Below are 25866 nucleotides of genomic sequence, written 5' to 3'. Positions count from 1 at the left end.
GTAACGATCCTCAATTTGGGGAATGAAAAATTTGACTATCTATTTCTTCAAAAATAAACACTCGCCTTTTCATTACTGCCTATATCAGCAAGTGCCGGATATAGGGACACAGGGACTTTAGTACTCAGCATTTCCAGCTGGTAACACGCAGTAAGAATGGCTTACATGAATCTGCTTTGTAAGTTGCAAAAAAAAAAACTGCTGCGATAGCAGTTCAGTGAAGCATTTGTACACGAGACAGACATCATAGCACAGTAAATATAAAAGGGATGCTTTATTTCACACCATTGCTGTTACAATGAATCTTACTGAGTAGGTCTGGTTTAAATAAATGTTTTGTGTAATGACAATACGTTGCAGATAGTAGCATACTTGCAACATTGAAATGCACCTATTTGAGAAACAAACTCATTCATCCACAGCAAAAAAAAACCCAGCTTCGGTTCTATTGCTGAAGCCTCACCTTCATCTGAAATTTCTCAGCACCTTGAACTCTCGTGCGCATGACTGGAGGAAGGGAATCGAAGAATGGAGGTGGCTGCAAAAATGTTACTGAGCTGCAGACTGTGTGCAACGGCAAGGGCTTTACACTAGCTCTGGTGATATAGGCCAGTAAAGATAAACAAGAGTCTGTAATAGGTGCATCCTGAAACATGCATCAAAAACATCAACCTGTAGTTACACAGGTAGAGAACTAATATTCACTTGCTTATCAACAAGAACTTGAATAAGTGACTCTGGATAATAGAGTGGGAAATCACAACTCGGTTTTATCAAAGATATCATGAACACCACAACTGCACCCCTCTGAAAGATCAGCCAACATAAGAGGTGAAGAATATTAACAGGCACATCTCTTGTTTTTATGATTCAGCCTTAATGGGTATTTGCTCAAGTATACAACACCTCGTAAAGAACAACTACAACTAAACAACGTGGAAGTGTGTGCTATTGTACAGAAATGTTTTTACAACTAAAGCTTCCATATTGCAATATCATTGTTTAAAAACAGAACATTACATTTTTCTAGTTTTCACTTTACTTAAAATTAGGTTATCAATAAATTAGATTCCCCTACAATGTAGAAACAGGCCCTTCGGCCCAACAAGCCCACACTGACCCTCCGAAGAGTAAGCCATCCAGACTCATTTCTCTCTGACTAATGCACCTAATACTATGGACAATTTTGAAATGGCCAATTCACCTAACCTGCACATCTTTGGACTGTGGGAGGAAACTGGAGCACCCAGAGGAAACCCACGCAGACACGGGGAGAACATGCAAAATCCACAGGTCTCTCAAAGCTGAAAATGTGTGGCTGGAATTCCTGAAGAAGGGCTCATGCCCGAAACGTCGATTCTCCTGCTCCTTGGATGCTGCCTGACCTGCTGCGCTTTTCCAGCAACACATTTTCAGCTCTGATTTCCAGCATCTCCAGACCTCACTTTCTCCTACTCTCCTCTCAAATTTAGGAAACAAGTTGAAGTGGTAACAGGTTAGAGGGTTTCTGATAATGTGATAAGGTATGATGCAACACTTCGAATTGAGACACGTAAATCAGTTTCTGAACGCCTTAGCCTCCCTGACATAATTTGTCTCTCTTATCTGTGTACACATGCTGCAAACAGATGGTCTCTTCCCGAAAATAACAGCAAGTACTTGGGATTTCCAAAAAAAAAAAAAATGCTCTTTGCAACTTGGGAGATAATCAAAGTTAATGGGCTGACAAAAGAAGCGGCTGTTTTGATTCAAATCTTGCAGCATAAGATTCTACAACATAAAATGTGTATTTGCATCAGCTTGACAATATCCATTTTGCTATGGAGAAGGTATTAACACTTTTCAATGGAGCCTAGGTCTGCATTATGTTAACACCTCACATGAATGCTGTAAAGCACTCCAATTTGTCATCGGTCAGGCTCAAAAGGGTAGACCAATGCATGGTATGGCATTTATTTCTGCACTCGAGTGTCACTGCAATTCCTCCCCATGTTAAAGAAGAGAATCAAAAATTGGGTTCCACATCATATCCAGCAAAGGAAGGCGACTACAGTTGTTGGAGTTCAATCATCTCAAGCCCATGACATCACTACAGAAGGGTCACTCAACCTGAAACGTCAACTCTGATTTCTCTCCACAAATGCTGCTCGACCCGCTGAGCTTTTCCGGCAATTCGCTATTGTCATCACTACAGAAGTGTTTCAGAACAGTATCCTAGATCCAACCATCTTCCTTCCATAAAATGGAAGAGGATATGTTCATTGATGAACACAATATTGAGTTTCATTCACAACTCAGACATCAAAGCATTCTCTGCTCATATGCAACAAGACCTTGACAGGGAGGCTGGTGCGAGAGTTTCCCTCCGACTCTCACACCATTCCAACTTGGAACCATAACACAGTTCCTACACAGTCATTACATTAAAATCCTGAAACTCCCAAATCACTGTGCCTACGCTACATGGACTGCAGCAGTTCAAGGTGGCAGCTCCTTGTATCTTCTCAAGGGCAACAAACCCTGAGCAACACCGTTGAAACAAGGTATTTTTGAAAAATATTTGTCTCAGCACAGGACATCTCTTAAAAATTGGGACAATGTGGAAGACAGGAATGTGCAATATAAATTGCAAGTAGAATATTATTAACAATGCAACCCACAAAAAGGGATTTTTGTGCCTATTGCATCTACTGGACAGCATTCACTGAGCCATGACAGGTACAGAATGAAGGCAATCCAAATTAACCTGCTTATGCAAGCAGTTACCTGTAAGAACAAACAGAAGAGTTGAATACCTGTGAAAAAAGTGATAATCCTTGAAAGCATTTGACCAAACTGAGAAATAGGTGAAAGTTCTTTACTGTCAGATGGCTCATGGTGTCATCGCATTGCCCCCTCAGTTGAAGCAAAACGCTCAGAGACACAGTATAGTCTTAATTCCTTCATCTTTAGTCCGGGCCCTGGAGGGAAGAGAGAATGATCGCCCGAATGCGGGGACATGAGTTCACGGTCTTCTCTGGAATAACTGTTGCTTAATGGATTATATAGTCATTTACAGGGAGCAGTGTCCAGAAATGGCAACATACATATTGATTGGGTGACCGTTACAATCAGCAAGCATCAACAGTAAAGATTAAGCCATCTGCTGTTACACAATTAATGTTGTTAACCTTAATTGGCCTCACAATGAATACTTTTCACCTTGTTAAACTGACCTTATATACTAAATGCTCCTAATATTGTTAAATGGCTCTACATAATGATTGCTTTTCCACCTTGTTAACCCATTACCCTTGCCTCCGGTACCCCATTGTTAACTGCAAATTCGATTAGATTAGATTACTTACAGTGTGGAAACAGGCCCTTCGGCCTAACATGTCCACACCGACCGTCTGTAGAGCAACCCACCTAGACCCTTTGCCCTACATTTACCCCTTCACCTAACACTACGGGCAATTTAGCATAGCTAATTCACCTAACCTGCACATCTTTGGACTGTGGGATGAAACCAGAGCAAACCCCCGGGGGGGGGGGGGGCAAACTCCACACAGACTGTTGCCTGAAACAGGAATTGAACCCGCGTCTCTGACCTCTTCTTTCACAAAACTCAGACCTTGACTCTTTCCCTATCTGCTCATACACGATGCACATTCTCAGTGGCACATGATAATGTCCCTAACCTCTCAGCCAGGAGTCCTGGATTCAAATCTCAAATGCTGCAGAGGTGCATCATAACATCTCTGAACAAGTTGATTAGAAAATGCATATCAAAAAACAGTTTTACTGTCTGGAGTCATACCACAAGGGTCATCTGAGAGCTCCTTTGGGAAAGTGGTGGAGACCCTATCAGTGAGCAGAAGGACTGGGTCCAAGTACCACTTGATCCAGAGTCATGTCACAACACACCCAGATAGGTTGATTAAAAATAACTACACAATATAAACCACACTATCTTCTTCATCCTTCTGTTAAGGATTCTTGTACAGTGGTAATACCCCTTCCATTAAGCCCAGGTTCATGTCCAATCATGAACAGGTTAATTAGAAAATCTCATATTATACAAAGATAGATGGTTATGGGCACTGGACGTCACTCAGGTACATGGCATCACTAAGAGTTCATGGTGTTTAATCACATTACTTACCTCTAGAACAGATGGGTCTTTAACCTGGGCCTCTTAGCCCAAAAAGGGCACTACCACTGTACCACAGCTGCCTTTAGCTCTTTATGATAGCTATTTTCCAATCAGCTTGTGCAAAAGCAAAAACAGGAATTGCTTGAAAAACTCAGCAGGTCCAGCATCTGTAGAGAGAAAGCAGCAGTAACGTTTTGAGTGCAGTGACTTTTCTTTAGAGATGTTTTCATTCAGAGATGTTAACACAAACTTCTGGAGTGTGTTACTTTAGTAAGACATTCACCAAGGTTCCTCATGGGAGATTAGTTAGCACGGTTTAGATCTCACGGAATACAGGGAGAACTAGCCATTTGGATACAGAACTGGCAGGAGGCAAAGGGTGGTAGAGGAGGGTTGCTTTTCAGACTTGAGGCCTGTGACCAGTGGAGTGCCACAAGGATCAGTATTGGGTCGAACGGCTTTTCGTCATTTATATAAATGATTTGGATGTGAACACAAGTTATAATTAGTAAATTTGCAGAGGACACCAAAATTGGAGGTGTAGTGGACAGCGAAGGAGGTCATCTCAGAGGACAATGGGATCTTGATCAGATGGGCCCATGCGCTGAGGAGACACAGATGGAGTTCAATTTAGATAAATGCAAGGTGCGGCAGTTTGAAAAGGCAAATCAGACTCAGATTTATACATTTAATGGTAATGTCCTGGAGAAGTGTTGTTGAACAAAGACCTTGGAGTGCAGGTTCATAGCTCCTTGAAAGTGGAATCGCAGGTAGATAGGTTAGTGAAGGCAGAGTTTGATATGTTTTCTTTTATTGGTCAGAGCATTGAGTATAGGAGTTGGGAGGTCATGTTGCGACTGTACAGGACATTGGTTAGGCCGCTTTTGGAATATTGCATGCAAACTCTGGTCTCCTTCCTATCGGAAGAATGCTGCGAAACTTGAGAATTCAGAAAAGATTTACAAGGTTGTTGCAGGGGTTGGAGGATTTGTGTTCTAGGGAAAGGATGGCTAGGCTGGGGCTGTTTTCCCTGGAGCGTTAGAGGCTGAGGGGTGACCTTATAGAGGTTTGTAAAATCATGAGGGGCATAGATAGGATAAATAGACAAGGTTTTTTCCCTGGGGTGGGAGAGTCTAGAACTAGAGAGCACAGGTTTCAGGAGAGAGGGGAAAGATAAACAAGTGAGCCAAAGGGCAACTTTTTCACTTAGAAGGTGGCGTGTGTAAGGAATGAGCTGCCAGAGGAAGTAGTGGAGATTGGTACAATTACAATATTTAAAAGGCATCTGGATGGGTCTATGAATAGGAAGGGTCTAGAGGGATATGGGCCAAGTGCTGGCAAATGGGACTAGATTAGTTTGGGATGACTGGTCAGCATGGATGAGTTGGACATCTCTACGACTCTAAGATGGGACTGGAGCCTGGGTCTGTCGGTTCAGAGTAGGCACATAACCACTGCACAAGAGCTTCTAATTCTTTGTGGTAGATATTTTTAATTATCAACTTGTTAAGAAATGTGATTACAGGTCTCTGGAACAGGTGGGAATTGAACCTGGGCCTTTTGGCTCAGAGATAAGGGTGCTACCACCATGTCACAAAATGGCCCCCCTCCACAAAATGACAATATCCAGAACCCAATGAGCTTCAACTGCCTTCTTTCCCAATTACCTTCTTTCCATCATAAAGGTCAGAGATGAGCACATTCATTAAGACTGCTGAATACCACACTCCCAGAGATGATAAAAGAGACCATTCCTGCATGTAGCAAGACCTGACAACACTGAAGTCTAAGCTGAGTGGTAAATGACATTTATGTCATACAAGTTATGGACAATGATCATCTCCAAAGCAGAATCTAATAACCACCCCTTGACATTCAATACTGTTCCTATGTTCAAAACCACGATGGTTGCACCTGCAACTTTGTAACTGATCAAGGAACATAGACATTGTGGCTACAACAGGTCAGAGGCTGTGTTTCTGCGACAGGTAACTATCCTCCTGACTCCCCAATGACTTACTACTGTCTACAAGAGTCAGGACTATGATGGTAAACTCTCCACTTGCCAAGATGAACACAGTTCCAACTATACTCCACAGCACCCAAACATTTGATCAGCTCTCCAAGCCCCACCTTCAACATTCATTTCCTCAACCATCATCACACCAAGCTGCAAGGTATCCCACCCATATAAAAAATGCCAAAAAGCCAACAGACTTCTTTAACAGTATCTTCCAAACTAGCGACTTCTATCACCTGCAAGGACAACAGGTGGAAGAACATGGGAAAACAACCACATTCTGCCAATAAAATACAACAGCTATTCCTTAGTAAGTGGTTCAAAATTCAGCAAGTCCCTATTGAGCATCACTATGGAAACACCTTCACAGCATGGAGTCTACTAGTTGAAGGTAGTAGCTTACCATCACTTCAAGGGCAATTAAAAGATGGGTATTAAATTTGGCCTTTCCAACAATGACCATAAATAGTTAATTAATTTACAAATCTCCACTATGCTATATATAGTGATTTTCTTTTTTTTTGGGGGGGGGGGGGGAAATGCAACAGTGCACGGCTACAAGTTTAGTACTGTTTGCAGAATACATCATTTAGAACTTGAATCAATTTTCACGCAATCACTATTTTTAAAATAATCACAACCAATTCCCATCTTGTTCAGAATTATCATAGAATAAATAGACATAAGCTTAACAATTTACCTAACACGGAAGCTCATGATAATTTAAGATATGCATAGCACTACCAAATCAAAGTAAAATCTTGGGCAGGTTACTGTATGCAATTTTCTGAAAAAAAAACACTTTTCTAGATGACAGAATACACTAGATCAATGTGTTCAAATCCTAGACAGGCAGGATGAACCGCTTCATTTAGCGGAAGAACTTCAAGTAGAATAAAGCTAAACAGTCCTGATTTTGATCAAAACTGAAGAGTACTTACATCAGAAAACCATACTGAACATTGAAACTCAATTCAGCAAACTTACAGTTAAGGAGCCAGAACAGAGAATAATAAACAGCTAATGGAAATGGTCTAGTGATTTGAAAGATTGTGTCCATTAGGACTTGCTATCATGGCTAAAAATCAAACATTCTACTGCATCAAACAATAGCTGTACTAGCACCATAACAAAGAAATCCCCGCTTCAATCAAGATAACAGAAGGAAAGGCCTGGAAATAGGGTCTTTTCTTATGCTCTTGCAGCAGAATGACTCAAAGTTTTCTCAACGTGAAATAAAAACATATTTAATCTCCTAAATACATTTACACTGTGATACTTAAGTTCTTCATCTCAAATCTATATCTGCCACCAGATGACCCTCATCTTGTACAAATCAAGATTTTTGCTAAAGTACATTGCAAGTTGAGGGAAAGGAATCTACAATTGCACTTCGATGCTTTCAGTAGTTCAGGAGGACACAGTACAAGAATCACCCCATTAAAACCTACAATACAAACTGAAAAATCAAAACTACAATTATAAGCCAAGCCATTTCACTAAAACCAGACTGTTAGTACTAAGAAAATAGAAAAATTGCAGCATCCGCAATCTCTAAACAATAAATGTCCTAGTTCAAGCCAGTAACTAGTTGCATTATTGATCTATCTTCAATAATTTGCCATCCTCATTCCCATCAAAAGTGCACCTTTTACTGACAGGATCCCAGCCACAAGATTCCAAAAATTAGAGAATAGACAGCAATCTTGAATTTGGGTTCTGCCTCTCATTAGATTAGATTACTTAGTGTGGAAACAGGCCCTTCGGCCCAACAAGTCCACACTGACCCTCCGAAGAACAACCCGCCCAGAACCATTCCCCTACATTAACCCCTTCACCTAACACTATGGGCAATTTTAGCATGGCCAATTCACCTAACCTACACATCTTTGTGACTGTGGGAGGAAACCCACGCAGACACGGGGAGAATGTGCAAACTTCACACAGACAGTTGCCTGAGGCGGGAGTTGAACCCGGGTCTTTGGCACTGAGGCAGCAATGCTAACCACTGTGCCACCCAGAAGTCAACTCTCAATGTAAAAGGACAGTGGCAAATAATTGTCTTCAATCAATCAATGGGCTACTGAGCTAGGACAATTCCATGCAGTCACTGAATACAAAAAGAAAACAGATCGTCTTTCTTATTTCAAAAAACACCATTATATATTCATATGGTCAAACATCATTATTTCACACATGAAGAGGACCTAAATTACAGGAAGTCCAACACGAGCACACTCACCAATGGTCTCCAGGACTTCTGCTACTTTGAAAGCTCTCTGCCGAGAAATTTGAGCATGAAAATCAGCAAGATCTTGGGAAATGAGCAGCCAAATGAAGTTCAATCCTGATCCCACCTGCTGACAACTTTTCTAAAGGGTGAAAATGGGCGATAAGCGAGAGCCGATTTCTCTTGTCTCTTCACAAAAACGCTGATGTCAACCACCTCCACAGATGAGGTCAGATAGCTTAGCAGAGATTGGACTGAAATCCCAGATCAGGTACAGCATTTACCAATGGTGCCATCAAGGAACTAAGTATTTTAGGAATTTCCACTGTTAACACAATCAAGCAATGAACATCTGCTTTAACACAGCAGAGATTTAACAAATAGAGAAACTCATGCATCATAGCGGAAATCAAACTCTGCAGTGTGTCAACTAGTAGGGAACCAGAAGAGGATTTCTGGATTGAAGAATGTTATCCTCTTTTAATGAACACTACGTTATCACAAGATGTTGACAATCTTGGATTATAGTCACAATAAATTCTTCAACCAGCACATTTGAAAACTCTTAGTAACAAACATGAATGGAAAAACAAACAAACAGTTACACTGGGTGAAAAGAATTCCATTTCTCAACATAAATTTTGAAAAATCTCATTTTTACCCCACAGATTTCATTCGAATATTTCAGTTGCAATATTAGCAGAGGAAAGCTGAATAGATTCATGATTTTCCTTTGCCTATCTCATTGGAGGAAAGAAGTTAGGGCAGTGAGCAGATGTCATTTTCACAATTACCTTTCACTGGCTAATATTATGAATATTAATCCTTGGCCAATTTTTCCATTACAGAATGAATGACTTTGAATGAAATGACAGTGCTCCTGCATATGAGCAGACAAATTAGGAGCAGAAAGAGGCCGTGCATTGGCTTGAGCTGATTCCACCATAAGATTACGGCTAACATGATTATACCATGTTTCTACCTAGCCTCTAATAAACAAACTAGTTGCTTAACAAGCATCTATCTACATCAGCCTTAAAAACATCCAAAGATTCTGCTTTAAATATCTTTTGAGAAATTAAGTTCCAAACACTCAAATCTATGGGAGGATATTCTCCTCACTTGACTAAAATAGGCAAACTCTCATTTTGAAATAGTGATTACTAGTTCTAGATTCCTGCCACAGCAGGAAAATCTCCTCTCCGTATCAACCCTGTCAAGACTCTTTAGGATATTATATGCTTCTATCAAGTCAACTCACTCTTCTGAACTCCAACAAATACTAAACTGGTCTGGTCAACCTTCTCTCATTTAAAATAAAAAACACCCCACTCCAGGTATTAGTCTGGTAAACCTTCACTGAATTGTTCCCAATGCTCTTACATCCTTCTGTAAATAAAAGAGACAATATTAAACACAGTACCTTATGACATTATACTATACACACTGCTCCAGATATGATCTCACCAATGTCCTGTATATAAAACTTTGGTTTGCCATAATAAAATGATAAAATACATTTAATTACTTGCTGTAACTAGTTTGATATTACCTTTAACTCTTTTTTTTTAAAAAAGTTAATCATGGATAATTGGCCTTTTTTCCCCTAACTGGAACGCATCTATTCTGTGAATTGCAATTCCAAAATAACATCGTAAAATGACTGTTGAACTTCTATTATCTTATTGTCCTAATTTGTCAATTCATTTTAACTACATCTGAATGACTTCAAAATTATCCTGTTGTATTTAAAACTATTTGTATCAGACTCTCTCTTCTCTCTCCCCCCAAAACTGAATGCAAAATTCAATCATATTATAATCACTGTTATCCAAAGTCACCTTCACCATGAGGTCAGTGATTTGTCTACTCACATGTGCTATAAGCTAGGTCACTGGCCCATTCCAGAACGCGTTGCTCTAAGGAACTACTCTAAATATATTCTGTGAACTCCTCACTGAGGCTATTATTGCCCATCGATTTTTTCCAATCCAGATGTTTAAAATGATTTAAATCTTCCATGATCATCACCATAGCTTAGACTCAGATGTACAGCATGGAATCAGACCCTTTGGTCCAACCTATCCATGCCGACCAGCTATCCCAACCCAATCTAGTCCCACCTGCCAGCACCTGGCCCATATCCCTCCAAACCCTTCCTATTCATATACCTATCCAAATGCGTCTTAAATGTCACAATTGTACCACCCTCCACCACTTTCTCTGGTAGCTCATTCCATACATGTACCACCCTCTGTGTGGAAAAAGTTGCCCCTTAGGTCTCTTTTATATCTTTCCCCTCTCACCCTAAACCTATGCCCTCTAGTTCTAAACTCCCCTACCCCAGGGAAAAGACTGTGTCTATTTACCCTATCCATGCCCCTCATGATTTTGTACACCTCTATAAGGTCACCCCTCAGCCTCCGACACTCCAGGGAAAACAGCCCCACACTGTTCAGCTTCTCCCTATAGCTCAAATCCTCCAACCCTGGCAACATCCTTATAAATCTTTTCTGAACCCTTGCAAGTTTCACAACATCCACATGCTGACAAGCTCCTATTATTTCTTCTTTATACTCCGTCCCACTGCCTTGGTACTGTTAGGGCACCTGTCCAACACTCCCAAAAAAGTGATTTCTTGCCATTATCATTTTTCATCTTTATCACACTGCTTCTACACCCCAGTTTTCTGAACTTAGGTCACTCCTTTCTAAAATGCTAATACCATCATTAACTAACAGGGCCATTGCTTTAGCTTTCCGAGCTTCCTATCCCTCCTAAATGTCACATATTCTTGAATATTCAGATTCCAATTCTGTCGCCATGTCCCTGCAATGCCCAGACTGTATTAATTTGTTATTTGTGCTTGCTCACCCATTTTATTTCAAATGCTACATGCATTCAGATAAAGCAGCAGATAAAGATTTTTATCCTTTACTTGGTAATCTCCAGCCTTACCTGTTGATTTGCTCAGGTTTGAACTAATTATCCCTTCCGGCCTTAGATGTGAACGTAGAAAGCACAATTAGTAAGCTTGATACAAAATGGTGTTGTTGATAGTGAGGAGAATGGTCTGAGACTGTCTGATATTGATCAGCTGGTGCATTGGGCAGAGCAATGGAAGATGGAATTTAATCCTAATTAAGTGTGACGCCATGCATTATTGAACACCCATTAAGGACATGCACAACGAAGGGTACGTCTCGGGAGCACTGGAGAACAAAGGGACCTGGGCATATATGTCCATACACCTCTGAAGGCGTGAGCACAGGTAGACAAGGTGGTTAAAAAAAAATGCATAAGGAATGCTTGCCTTCATTAGCCAGAGCACAAGATATAGGAGCAAGGAAGACATCTTACAAATTTATAAAGCATTGGTCAGGATGGAATGCGGTGTTCGGTTTGGATCATGCTATCAGAAGGCATGATGCACTTGAGGGCGCAGAGAATATTCACCAGGACTTTGCCAACTGACTTATACAAAATTGAGACACATAGTCAGTAGTCTGAGAGAATTTTTACCCAATGGCAAATGTGCCTAAGACCAGATGGCATAAATTTAAGTTGGAGTAGTAAGTGGTTTAAAGGAGATTTGAAAAATAGATTTTTTTAAGAGAGGGAGACAGAAATACAGAACGCGCTGCCTAACGGGGTGGTGGACGCAGCTGTTTTTGCAACATTCAAGTAGCACTTGGATGATCACTTAAAATGCCAGGGCATAGTGTGGTATGGACCAAGTGCAGCAAAATGCTGTTTGTTGGTGAGCATAGACATGAGGGGCCAAAGGGCCTGTATCTATGCTGCATGACTCTACCACAGTCTGCTTATCATTTCCCATGTTAATTGTCTTTCTAGCATACACTACTCTTGATTTATCACATCTTCCCAAATTCAATTTCTTGACTCTACTATTTAACTTTAATCCTCTTTACTTTCTTAATTATGTAGCTCACTGGAATTCCAGTTGGTTCAGATGTAGACCATCCCAACAATACAGCCACCTGTTTCTGCAGTAATAGTGCCAGTGCCTCACGCACAAAAACCCACTTTTAACTCATCAATCTTTGAGCCGTGCAATAACTGCTCTAATCTTATTTGCCTGGTGCTAATTTGTACATGGCCCAGGCAATAATCCAGATTACCATCATTGAGATTTTGCTGCTTAATTTAAATCAAGCTCCTTACACTAGTTACTGGAAACTCTTCCAGTGTCTATAATCGCTAATACCAACATGGACCATCACAACTGGATCCCCAATCCGAGTGCAGACCCTTCTAGAGCTTGGCCTCAGGAAGGCAACATGGTCTTCATAACTCTCTTTGTAGTATATATTGCTATAGACTGAATATAGCAAAAATGTACTTAACCTGGGCAGACCATAATTCAGTTCAGGCACTGTAGTTCTTCTATAATCTGATGGTTGCATTCTTGTGCGATCCAGTATTATAGAAAAATCAAGCTTTAGAAACAGCGCTTAAAGTGTTGGCGATGTAATCTTGTTACAACCAATACGTTCTAAAATTTCACACTTTAGAAAGTGTCCCCAATTGTATAATAGCAAATTCACATTAACAAAACGGGCATTATAGCAGAAAGACCTTATCTCGACAATTAAAGTTAAAAATCACACCACACCAGGTTATAGTCCAACAGGTTTAATTGGAAGCACACTAGCTTTCAGAGCGTCGCTCCTTCATCAGGTGATCGCCTGATGAAGGACTATCGCCTGATGAAGGACTATCGCCTGATGAAGGACTATCGCCTGATGAAGGAGCGACACTCCGAAAGCTAGTGTGCTTCCAATTAAACCTGTTGGACTATAACCTGTTGTGGTGTGATTTTTAACTTTGTACACCCCAGTCCAACACCGGCATCTCCAAATCATGTCTACAATTAAAGACTGACTAAAGGAAACAATACAAGGAGGCAATGAAAATAGCCTCAAATTTGCGAGAACACAAAGCATTGACCTGAAAATTAAAAGGCATTCTAAATGGATCATTTCGATGATTCACAACATTAGGAAGCCAAGTCAATAAAGTCTAGCAGGTTAGCCTTTGGCTAGATGCCAGAGCTCAGTGGGAAACCTTTCCACTCGTGAATACTTCCTAACCTTATTTCTAAAACTCTATAATATAAAGCATATAGCCAGAAAGGAGGAGTCAAAAATTCCAAATTCATTACTCATCATGGAATCTATTAAAATAATTGTGGAAGGGAAAGCCTGAAAAGGGAACATTGACCCCAATTTTCTAACAATATCAGTGCAAACAATTATAATCCCCTCAGTCCATGCTAACTGACTTGTGATCTATCCCAACCAAGTCACCAATAATACTTTACTACTACTTTGGCCAACATCAGCTAATTCAGCTTGGACCAAGAATCAAACTTGTGACCTCCATGGCATGCTGCACTCTCTATGATGGAATGACCAGTCACATCAATGGAGCAAAATGGTTGCTGCAGCTTCACTGCAATTGTACTCTGCATAGTTTTTCAAAGTATTTGTTCTTTATACCTGCGTAAAGCCCCTCAGGTTGCATGCACCAGGGAACGCCTGACACTAAAAGTAAATGTATGTTGTAACTATAACTGGTAATGGCAAGTGAAGTGAGGCCCATTTTCTGTATTAGAAGAAACCAAGCTGCAATGCACTCCAAGTATATTCAAATTTTAAAACTCATGTATTTTTATAAAAGTTATGATTAAAGTATATTTTTGAAAACAGTTGAGCTTTAATTATTGCACATTAAGAACACATTATCTAAACAATGGCACTTCATTTCCCTTTTCAGATGAGTTTCTAAATGAAGAACCTTATTCTGGATCAGGTTTTTCTTTCTTTTTGGTAACCTGTACTGCATTTGAAGAATTCCACTTCTGCAGAACAAAAAGCCAGGACCAGACCACATAATTGTGTGGGCAAATTTTTGAACCATGTTTTGTTGCAACAGCAAAACTTTCGGTAGACGGCATTACCCTGTTCAACTACAGTCCACAGCAAAGAAAGATATATATAGCAGCCTGAACCCAGCTGCTCCAGTTATGAAAGAGTTGCAGCAATGCAACAGAAGCCGAGACAAGATGACACTGCACCTTAAGTAATATCCAAATTTAGATTCCTCCAAAAAGTCAAAATGCATAGTTTGCATACATTGGTAGTGAGAACATTACGTTGAGTGTCAATTTTTGCCTATTAGTTCAAGGTTTAATTCAAAGAATTTTCCTGTAAAACAACTATTTTAAAAAAGAAAACTACTGTTCAAAAAACATTTTTCTGGCACAGATCATAGAGTCATAGTCTCCAAACAGGATTCAAACCCTGAATGACTGGAAAATGGATCACTGTGACAGCAAACAAACAATTCGTGAATCTTTTGGCAGAAACAGTCCAGCCAATCCCACAGAAGAAAAATCACCATCATAAAGATTTCAGTGTCACAGTGGTGCGCGGAAACTGTCCGAATGCATCTGTTTGAGCTTTGAAAAATAGCCAGTAGCACAATAACGTATTGTCCTCAAGTTGTGTTTGAACAAATATTATGAGCTGTATAAAATAGGTTGAAGCAATGATGAGTTGTTGGTCTATGACTGATGGTGGTATGAAAGAAAAAACATTAGAGGTGAACTAAAAGTTAAACGTATCAAACATTTACAACCGATGTGATTTTCCCCATTTGCACATTTCTAGATCAGCATCAACATTGAATCAGGATTTCAATTTACAGAACCATATCAAGGTTTTCTAAAAATACATCCTTCTGGTTACATTTAGTCACAACTGTTTACACAAAGGTACTATTAAAATGCATGGTGGCAACAAAGAGACATCACTGCATCACAAGAAATTTAAGAGTTTAACAGACTTCTAAGATTCCACAAAAGCTTCCATAATAGGTTAAAATTACACCACAACAGGCGGAGGTAAAGCAAAGACATCAGTTTTAGCACAAACATCCCACGGACAAGGTGCACACAAAAGAAAAAAATAAATCAAAGAAAGCAATGTTATTTTGCTTTAAATATCAAATATCCACATAGCAAAAATCTCTCAATTTTATAACAGCAGTTCTGCACATTATCTGGCAAAGTTAAGGATCATAAGAGCAGATGGTATTGAGTTGACTGCATCGATATTCCTTTCTACTCCCTCTTTCCACCAAAACAAATCTCTCAAGAATGTTTTCCTGGGTTACAGTAACTTCGAATAGATGCCAGAATTTTTAATCAAATTGCAATCATTATCTCCTTGTTCTCACCAAACAGACATTGTAACAGTAATTGCTAAACAGTGATCAGGAACACAATACTCAGCCCTCCCTGCTCACCAACCAGTACACCCACTCTCCCCAGCTTGGGTATTCTGAGCTGGTTGTTACTCTGACTTCAACTAGTTGAGCTAGCCTGGTACAAATTGGAAAATGGACTCAAACTCCTTCCAACTATATGGCTCAGAGTTTACTCAAAACTAGAATGTTCATCAAGATACAACTGCATTTATATAGGTCATAATATGACCTATATTATATACATTTTGGCTTCATTCATATTTTATGAAGTTCTCTCATAAAACTAGTCATTTGCTCAGATGCACGACAGTATTCATTTAACAAATAAATGGGATATTCAGACAACACTTATGATACTGGCACCATTGTTGAACAAATAGAAAGCTGTCTGCACAGTAGGGTGGATATAATTTTTGTTGTATTAATTACCTTTACGATTTATGATATAATAGGTGGATGAGAGTTAAGGACAATAAAAGTAACCATTCAAAACTTTTCTTACAAGATGTGCTATCATCGGAACACATTCCACATGGCTGTTTTCTACACATCTCTCCCACCTGCCATTATTCTCTCAAAGAATCTTTGTTGCTGGTTACTGTAGTTTAAATTAAATTACCACTGTTACAAAGGAATTTGAGATGCCAAACTGCACAGTAAACCAGGACTTGAATAAAACAATTTTCAGTAAAATATTGAGAGCAAAGGTCATCGCATTCCACTGATCTTTTAACGTTCACTCGAGTACAGCTTATTTGCAAATAAATATAATTAACTCCCAGTTTATGCTGAATCAGCTGATCTCAGTCAACAAGGCAGACAGAACACTGCAGCAAGGCCAAGATTAAGAGGGACTAAGTAAGAAGCAGTCATTGTCCCCATTACTGTAAGACGTTTGCAACTGGACTTTACACTAATTAGTTCTGGAAAAACCACATGGTTAGGTACCTAGTGCCCTGCTCACGGATCCCAGAGTTCACAACTTAGTTTCACAAAAAGATTTTGCACTTGGGTGAGGCAATAGTACTGTAAATAACTTTAAAATCATAACATGGAAAATTATATATTTATAATTTCATAAACCTTCATAAACCAAGAGAAAAAAGTTGTCATGTGAATTTCAGCCAAAATTGCTCTTTTAAGAGTAACCATGCGCTACCTTGATGAGATTAGATAACTAATCTGTACACAGAAAGCACCTATATTCACTGAGATGGTAAAGGTCATGATTTATTGAGGGTGGTTGGAGGAATACACGTTCGTAGAAGTTATTTGTTCGTCAAAAAAAAGCGTTTCTCCCCATTTCCCATAACATCTTTATAGGAATACCATTTCAAAAGAACATAACTACAATGATAGCTAAGCAAATATTTAAAGAGATCTGATGCAAAAAAAGTGTATAAATTCCCAAAGAGATACTCAAGTAAAGTGCAACTTTACCTGTTTGAAAATCAAAAAGGTACAGAAATCCAACACAGAATGTAACAGAAACCCAAGAAAACAAAAAGCAACAAATCTTAGCATTAGCGCATTACTAAAGAGCAGAGACGAGAAAGAATCCAGTCCAATAAATATACATTACAGAGAGTGGGGCTAGGGTTGGTATAATTAAAGATAAGTGGACCTGGACTCCAAGTCTACATGTCAACAGTGGGAGCAATCTTCAATGCAGATATGGGCTAAGAAAACCATCCACTTGAAACAAGATGCAAAATTGTTTCCAAGACCTCTTAAGAGTCGACTGTGTAACATTTGTCCAAAATATTTTAAAAAGTAAGAAAAGTTTCCCAGGGGTTGAAGCAGTTACAATCCAACTCCAAAGCCCAACTCAAATTTCAACTGGCAACACAGGCGGAGGTAAATACAGACACTTTTTCAGGTCACTGCTTTTATGTAGCAGCCACATCCTGGAACACTTGACACTAAGACATTTCCTGCTCATATTGAAACAATTAAAGCTATGACGCGTAGAAGTAAAACTGAAAAGAAAAAATCCAGCAGTGGAATTCGATAATTTCTTCCTTCAATTTACTTAACTGTAAAGATTTTGACTAGGGAGGTAAGTTTGGTACTGAAGTAGTAATCTAGGTCATGGGTTTCACACTCATTTGTGAAATGGAGTTCAATAACCCTGATATTTTGTAGAAAAAACAAGTTACATAACTAGAATGTTAGTTAGTTACAGTTAGCACACTTCTCCAAGCAACAAGGTTTTTGGTTCAGGTCTTACTTCACAGGTCCAGCTCAAAGACTCAGGTGCTCCAGTGCAGCAGAAGGAAAACTGCAATGTTGGGGGGTGCTAGAAATGTTAACGAAGGTCCTACCTGTTTGCTAGAGTGAATGCATAAGATCCCACAGCATTATTTTGAAGAGGAGTAGGGAAGCAATCTGCAATATCTTGGTCAATACATGCCCCACAAAACAATTTTAGAAACATTATTTATCGTTAATACATTGCAGTTTATGGGAGTTTGCTGAGTGAAAAGCAACTGCCATCTACACTATCAAGCGTTTTCATTAGCTGTAAGGCACTTTAAAACTTTGGATGGTCACGTAGAGAGCTTTATAAATGTGGCTCTTTATCCAACAAAGAGCTATTACCTCCATCTATAATGATCTTTGCGCTGACTCCATCTCTTGCTACTTTATTTATTATACCCCACATGGTAACAAATATCAAATACAGAAACATCACTTCATCTGGTGACTTGGCCACATCAGCTATGTGTTTCTTCTGAAATAAAGTGACCAGCCCAACTGAATCCAAACAAGTCCACAAACGATAAACACAAAGGATCAAATCTAGTCCAATGCCAATTAACATGTACAAAATCCTCTGCAGTGTAGTGGCATTGATGGGTGTGAAGGCTGATCCAGAGCAAAAGTGACCTTGCTCCATTTTAATCAAATTCAACTTCTGAGAGATTAATAACAAACCCAAACTTCAACCGAGAAGTTTAAACCTATCTAATTTCCTTCAGAAACCACCAGTGCAGCAGAAACAGGAAATGATAGATAGTTAATCCACAGCAAACACAATACTTATGTGTGCAATGTTCAAGCAGAATGACAGCCTAAAACTGTATTTCTATTTTACCATCTATGCTTAAGATCGCCTCTTTCATTTAACTCCTAGAACACATGCAGTATCACATTTTGTAGCTCATGTTAACCACATTTGTTTTAATCACATTTACACAAACTATTTTCCTGTGAAACCATTTCCAAAGCCTATTTTTCAAGCTGAACATCAAGCATCAATCCACCTGTTAGAAACAAACCTGCCTGTAGCCAGTCTCAGACTGACGTACCCACATCAAGCCATCCTACACTTTCGTTAGAACATATTTCCACTCAGAAGCCATTCAATTTATCCCCCCCTCCCTTCTTCTCAGAAATGAACCTGGACACTTGCCAGCTTCCCCTTACCTCTCTGCATGAAATCAGCTCTTCTTTTTACCCACCTTCTTTTAATGATGGCTCTACAAGGCACTGCTACACAGTCTCTCATTCACCCACTCCGATGTGCAAACAACCAAATCAGCAGAGGTGCAGAATAAAATGGCAGTAAGCAGATACAGCCGATCAGGGAGAGAGAAAAATGCTGCATCAGCTCAAACAGCAGGACAGAGTTAGAAAACATAAAGCCAAGCGACTACATTGTGTTAAGTGGCAGAGATGTATGCATAGGAGATGCTTGCTTAGCAACCCATTTTAAACAATTTCAGATGTACAAGAGCTGTAGTAGTCACACAGCAGCCTACATAAAGGCCACGATTTTAAACAATATCCATCATTCATAACACAAACTGCCATAGTCAAGCTGAGCAGATTTTTTTTTGTTTAAAGACTTCAATTGCACCCCTTTTAGCATCAAGGTTTTGACCCTCATTAGGATACAACGACATAGGCACCAACCACCCACTGTTACTTTGATATGTTGCTGTCCTTTACCTGCAGACTTAGGAGAACAAAGCAGCCTATTTTAAGTATGGAGGAAATCACAGCCAAGTTCAATGCCATCCTCACCCAGCTTGTATGCACAGTGTAGCAGGAGCCAGTGGGTTCAAGGGAAGGAACCTTGGCTTATTTCCACCACCCCTTTTTTTAAATCAGCTATTGGAGCTAACCAAATCATGATCTCGAGCAAAGTTCTCATCCAATCACAGAAGTCCAGATTAGCGAAAAAGTTTGCAGTTGTTAATTATACCTTCCCCTTCTACTGAACTTTATAAATTATCTGCCTGTCTCCCATTTCAATACAATATTTTTAAATTCATTTTATTTGTTCCCTGCTACAGAGAATGTGTATCGGGTATGAGCAGATAGGGAAGGAGTTAAGTTTTGTGAAATAAGAGGTTCAGCTGAGCATGACTCCGGTCAGATAAGAACTTGCAGCTAACAATGGGATGCTGGAGGGAAGGGCAATGGATTAACAAGATGGAAAAGCATTCATCATGTAGAGCCATTTAACAATATTAGAAGCATTCAGTACATAAACTCAGTTTAACAAGCTGAAAAGTATGCATTATGTGAAGCCAGTTAAGGTTAAGAATATTCATTGTGTAACAGCAGATGGCTTAATCTTTACTGTTGATGCTTGTGATTGTAACGGTCACTCAATCAATATGTATGTTGCCTTATCTGGACGCTCCTCTCTGTAAAATGACTGTAATTAATCAAGAAATTATTCCAGAGAAGATTGTGAACTCATGTCCCTGTGCACATGTGCGATCATTCTCTCTCCCTCCAGGGTCCGGAATAAAGATGAAGGAGATAAAACTATACTGTCACTCAGCATTTTGTTTCAATGGGGGGGGGGGGGGAAAGAAACTGAACACTACCACTGGCTCTGCCTTTTCATGATCAGTGCAACACACTCTCTCTGGTTTCTTGTTTCTAAAATATCTGCAAAACTGATTTTTACAAAAATAGTTATAGCCAGAAACAACAGCACAAAAGAAAATGCAACTTCTTGGCATTATTAAAAGAAACACAGTAATTATTAAAAAGAAAGATAGAAAGAGACAAACCAGGAATCTTCAGGCCAGCCAGTCAACCTCAGCAGTGGTAAAGTTATTAACAAAGAAAATTTACAGCCAAGGAACATGCCCTTCGGCCCTCCAAGCAACAGCCGATCCAAATCCATTGTCTACACCTATCACCCAATTCCTAAGCATTCGTATCCCTCTATTCCCCACCCTCTCATGTCCAGGCACACCTTAACTGAATTTACCGTGCCTGCCTCTACTACCTCTGCTGACAACGCATTCCAGACACCTACCACCCTCTGTGTAAAGTACTTCCCACCCATATCCCCCTTAAACTTTTCCCTCCTCACCTTGAACAAGTGACCTCTCATCATTGAATCCCTCACCCTGAGAAAAAGCTCATCTCCATATACCCTGCCTATACCCTTCATGATTTTGTAGACCTCAATCAGGTCCCCCCTTAATCTCCTTTTTTCTAATGAAAACAATCCTAACCTACTCAACCTCTCTTCATAGCTAGCACCTTCCATACCAGGCAACATCCTCGTAAACCTTCTCTGCACCCTCTCCAAGGTGTCCATGTCCTTTTGGTAACGTGGCAACCAGAACTGTTCACAGAATTCTAAATGCGGCCGAAACTAAAGTCCTGTACAATTTTAACATGACCTGCCAGCTCAATTACTCAATACCCCGTCCGATGAAGGCAAGCATACCATGTGCCTTCTTGACCACTCTATCCACCTATGTAGCCACCTTCATGGTGCAATGGACATGAACTCCCAGATCTCCCTGCTCATCAACTTTTCCCTATGCTCTTCCATTTACAGTATAGTTCACTCTAGAATTAAACCTTCCAAAATGCACACCTCACATCTGCCTGGAAGACCTTCCAGAACGCATCACATTTACCCGAATTAGAAAGAATTCTGAGAGGCAGATTATCTACGCTTGGAGAGGTACTGATTAACCAGGGATAGTCAGCATGGACAAGGGAAGACAATATTTGGTAAGTTTGGTACAGGAACATTTCTGTAATTGGAAGTGTGGTTCCTGTAGAGTTACACAGGACTTGGTGTTTGGGACTTTTTGGTGTTATTTGAACTTTAATGTAGCGAGGTACGATCAAGAAATTTGCAGATGGTACAAAAATTCAGTATATTGATAAAGTGTGAGGAAGGTAGCCATAAACTGCAGGAGGATATTAACAGCCTGATCAGTTGGGCAGAGCAGCACGTGCTAACAAGACAAGGGATTAGACTATCAATGGTAGAACCCTGGAAAGTACTGGACTTCAAAGAGACTTTGGTGTTTACATCTACAGATCTTTGAAGGTAGCAGGGCAGGGAGAGAAGGTGGTTAAGAAAGGATATGGGATATTTTCTTTTATTAGCTGAAGTACAAAAGTTAGGGTGAAACTGATAACATACACATTAGATCACAGTTGAGAGTTTTGCACACAGCTCTGGTCAATACATTACAGCAAGGATGCAACAGCATTAGAAAGGGTGCAAAGCAGAACTACCAGAATGCTGACTGTTTTGGTGGGTCTGATCTTCAAGGAAAAATTAGATAATCTGGGGTTCTTTTCCACAGAGCCGCAAAAGTTGAGAGGGGGCCTGATAGAGATGTGTAAGGTTATGAAAGGCATAGAGTGTGTGGATAAGAAGGCACTTTTTCCAGCAATAGAGGAGTCAATAATCAAGGACATAGATTTAAGGTACAAGTTAGAATGCCCAGAGGACAATTGAGAAGAAGTTTTCAGTCAAGGGTGGACAGATTCTGGAACTTTTTACCTGAAAAGGTGGGTAGAATCAAAACGTCTCACATTTAGGCAGTACATAGATATTAATTTGCCTTGCTATAGCCTCCAGGGCTACGAACTAAAAGCTGGAGAACAAGGTTAGCAGAAAACAGGACTGATCTTTGTTGACCACTGCGAAGTGGCTTTGTGCTTTAGCCATGCAGTAGATTTTTACTGTTTTCTTTTAAAAAGCTTGCCAAAAGAGGACCAAAAGTGAGGAAAAAGATCCGACTTTAGTCTGTTTTCTTTTTAAAATTACATGGACTTCAACGATAGAGTCATAGGGATGTACAGCATGGAAACAGACCCTTCTGTCTAACTCGTCCATGCCGACCAGATACCCCAAACCAATCTAGTCCCACCTGCCAGCACCCGGCCCATATCCCTCCAAATCCTTCCTATTCATATACCCATCCAAATGCCTTTTAAATGTTGCAATTGTACTAGCCTCCACCACTTCCTCTGGCAGCTCATTCCATACACACACCACCCTCTGTGCGAAAACATTGCCCTTTAGGTCTCTTTTATATCTTTCCCTCTCACTCTAAACCTATGCCCTCTAGTTTTGGACTCCCCCACCCCAGGGAAAAGACTTTGCCTATTTATCCTATCCATGCCCCTCATGATTTTGTAAACGTCTATAAGGTCATCCCTCAACCTCCGACGCTCCAGGGAAAACAACCCCAGCCTGTTCAGCCTCTCCTTATAGCTCAAATCCTCCAACCCTGGCAACATCCTTACAAATCTTTTCTGAACCCTTTCAAGTTTCATAACATCTTTCCGATAGGAAGGAGACCAGAATTGCAAGCAATATTCCAACGGTGGCCTAAACCAATGTCCTGTACAGCCGTAACATGACCTCCCAACTCCTGTACTCGGTACTCTGACCAATAAAGGAAAACATACCAAATGCCTTCTGGTACATACCACCTGCGACTCCACTTTCAAGGAGCTATGAACCTGCAATTAGTGTAACTCAGTTTAGAATCATTCACAGCTCTCTTACCGATTTTAAGGAAATTCCATGCTGTTTATAAGATACAGTAACTAAATGAGCTTTAAAAATCAATGATTTGATTCTATGCCCTAAGTATTAAACCTGTGATATTCTTGCCATCTTCTATACCCTTTCAGAGCATGTATTAATTGATTGCTAGCTATTCCATTCTCACCTGTCTGAAGGTAAACAGCAGGCAGAATTGTTGGCCCATGAATTAAATTTTGCTGGTTTCAGTTGGTCAAACACTAATTTCCCTGCTTCTAATTTCTTCATTTTGTGGATTTTCTAAATAATTCGGCTGGAATCAATTACAAATGAAATGCCTAGCTAATATAACTTTTTTTTGGTAAGTATTGTTGCAAAATCACAGCTGGAAATAGTACTGTCAAACCGAGGTTGTGAACATACAGTTTGGATTTTTAGAAGTTCACAATAGATTATAGGGAAGAAAAAAAAAGCTGCCATAGTTTAGAGATAATAAAATTGAGAACTTAATCCAGTATGAACCATTTTGATTTCAACACTGAAAACAGAGGGAAACAAAGCAGTGCACAGGACAGCACATTAGAAGCAGGAGAAGAAAGTTCACTAATTAAAAAAACGAGCAAGAAGCTCATACAACAGATTGAAGTCCATGTCAAGACTGAGAACATTTTAAATCTGGACCATGGCAAAGTGCCTAGATGTTATCAGCTGAATTTCAGTATAACTGCCATGTCCAGGATTCATTTATGCTGCTTTAATTTACATTCAATGGCATCTGCACTCTAGAACACACCAGACTGGAGATACTAAGGGGTTAATTTACTCTGCTGACCTTCAAGAAATTGGATGTCCTAGCTGTAGGGTGACATGTTTCTCTATCTTGCAGGTACCATGTAAAAAAAAATTACATTGAATAATAGGAGATGAGTGTAAAAAATTTGCATTATCATCCCCTGTTCAGAATCAATAAGAACATTGCAGTTAGAATTCTGACTACTCCCTGAAGTCTAAAAAACTATTTACACCAGATCTTGCCATTAAGGAATGATCTAAATTACATTGTTTCTGGATATGATCAGGTCACTGCATCTTGAGTGGCATGTAACTGTGGGTTGTCTTGTGGGCATTACTGACTGCAATGAGAGATTTTGTATAAAGGAACAACTGTTCCCTTGTTTAGAGTAATCTCTTGAATGGCTTCGCAACCATTGCAAAGCCGTGTTAAGGGTTCTTCCAAAGCTTGTACTTGCTTAATAAATTTTGGCTGTTCACAGAAGTTGGCATATTGCAGCTGCATCATGTATGTAAGAATCACAAGGAAAAATACCTAACAAGACCAGTAATCAACTGTTCTGCTCTACGTAATTTACAATATAAAAGTCATTAAATGCACTTCAAAAATTGCCACAGAAAACAAGTGATAAATAAAAAACTCTTTGCTAGCCAGATATTGGGAGCTTACTGAAACATGGACTCCAATGTATTCATGAAGCCAAATCAAAACCATGCCACTTTTATAACCACTCTCCCTTGAATAAAGTTGAAGGAAGTGTTTAGGGGCTATTTGCTCCCGTTGATGGCCAGTAACCAGTATTATTACAAATAGTGTTACAATGGAAATTCACTTATATAAAATTGTGGTTCTGATATGTTGATTCGTTTACAAGTCAAGGAAGCATAAGATATGAGATTTAAGTTTTTGGACCCAAAACTACAGATTTTTATTTGCTAATGGACCATCCCTGATTTGAAAAAAAATTGAGGCAGTCAGTATTGACAGAGAATTATTTTACTTTGAAGTTGTTTACTCAACAGAACGCGAGTTACCCAAAGGGATGCTTACAGTGCTAAAGGACCCAAGGTGGTCAGGAGCTGAACTACTGGAGACAACTGCAGATGATAATTTATTTACATATTAAGGTTATAACAATCTGGCATATACTGCATGAAAGGGGAGTGGAAGCAGATTCAACAGCAACTTCCACATTGTAACTGTTTAGATACTTGGTTGGCAAAATGTTTCAGGTCTACTGGGAATGAACAAGTAGTGAAACTAATTCAGCAACTGTTTCAAAGAGCTGGCATGAACAAGGCGAATGGCCTCCAGAGATAATCATAAAAATTACAATGGCTCTCGCAATGGTTGAGATTAAATGCACATCTCATTTCAGCTTCGGTCACTGATCTTAGCCAAAGCTAAAGTTGACCTCAATATTACCTGGCTTGGGATTACTAGAGAAATATGGCATAATTTCTGCAGTTACTTCTCTCTGGCAGAGATGTGCATGGCTCTGGACACTGTAGGAGTGCAGATCTGGGCTCAGCTGTAATGCCAGCGTGACAATGAACCAACAGCACGCTACCTTTGTTCTCACATACAGGAGTACAATTCCAAGCAAAAATAATAAACG

The 25866-nt window shown here is 39.7% G+C and overlaps 1 protein-coding gene across 9 annotated transcripts in view; it reads right to left on the bottom strand.

Moving 5' to 3' along the window:
* The window catches only part of tnrc6ba (trinucleotide repeat containing adaptor 6Ba), a 214964-nt gene that overhangs the window by 78556 nt on the left and 110542 nt on the right, over positions 1-25866 (bottom strand). For 2 of the 9 annotated variants that reach the window (XM_043679484.1, XM_043679487.1), the window contains exon 1: positions 2796-2953. The exons of 6 other annotated variants lie outside the window; for them this stretch is intronic. In XM_043679484.1, the coding sequence (XP_043535419.1) occupies positions 2796-2826 (31 nt within the window). In that variant the 5' untranslated portion in view covers positions 2827-2953. Of the gene's footprint in view, positions 1-2795; positions 2954-19142; positions 19205-25866 lie in introns of those variants that run through there. One more of the 9 variants, XM_043679485.1, reaches the window with a different exon arrangement.

This window comes from Chiloscyllium plagiosum, chromosome 39, assembly GCF_004010195.1.
Source record: "Chiloscyllium plagiosum isolate BGI_BamShark_2017 chromosome 39, ASM401019v2, whole genome shotgun sequence".
NCBI lineage: Eukaryota > Metazoa > Chordata > Chondrichthyes > Orectolobiformes > Hemiscylliidae > Chiloscyllium > Chiloscyllium plagiosum.
Note: the sequence above shows the minus strand (reverse complement) of the source record. Positions and strands in the feature narration are given on the sequence as shown.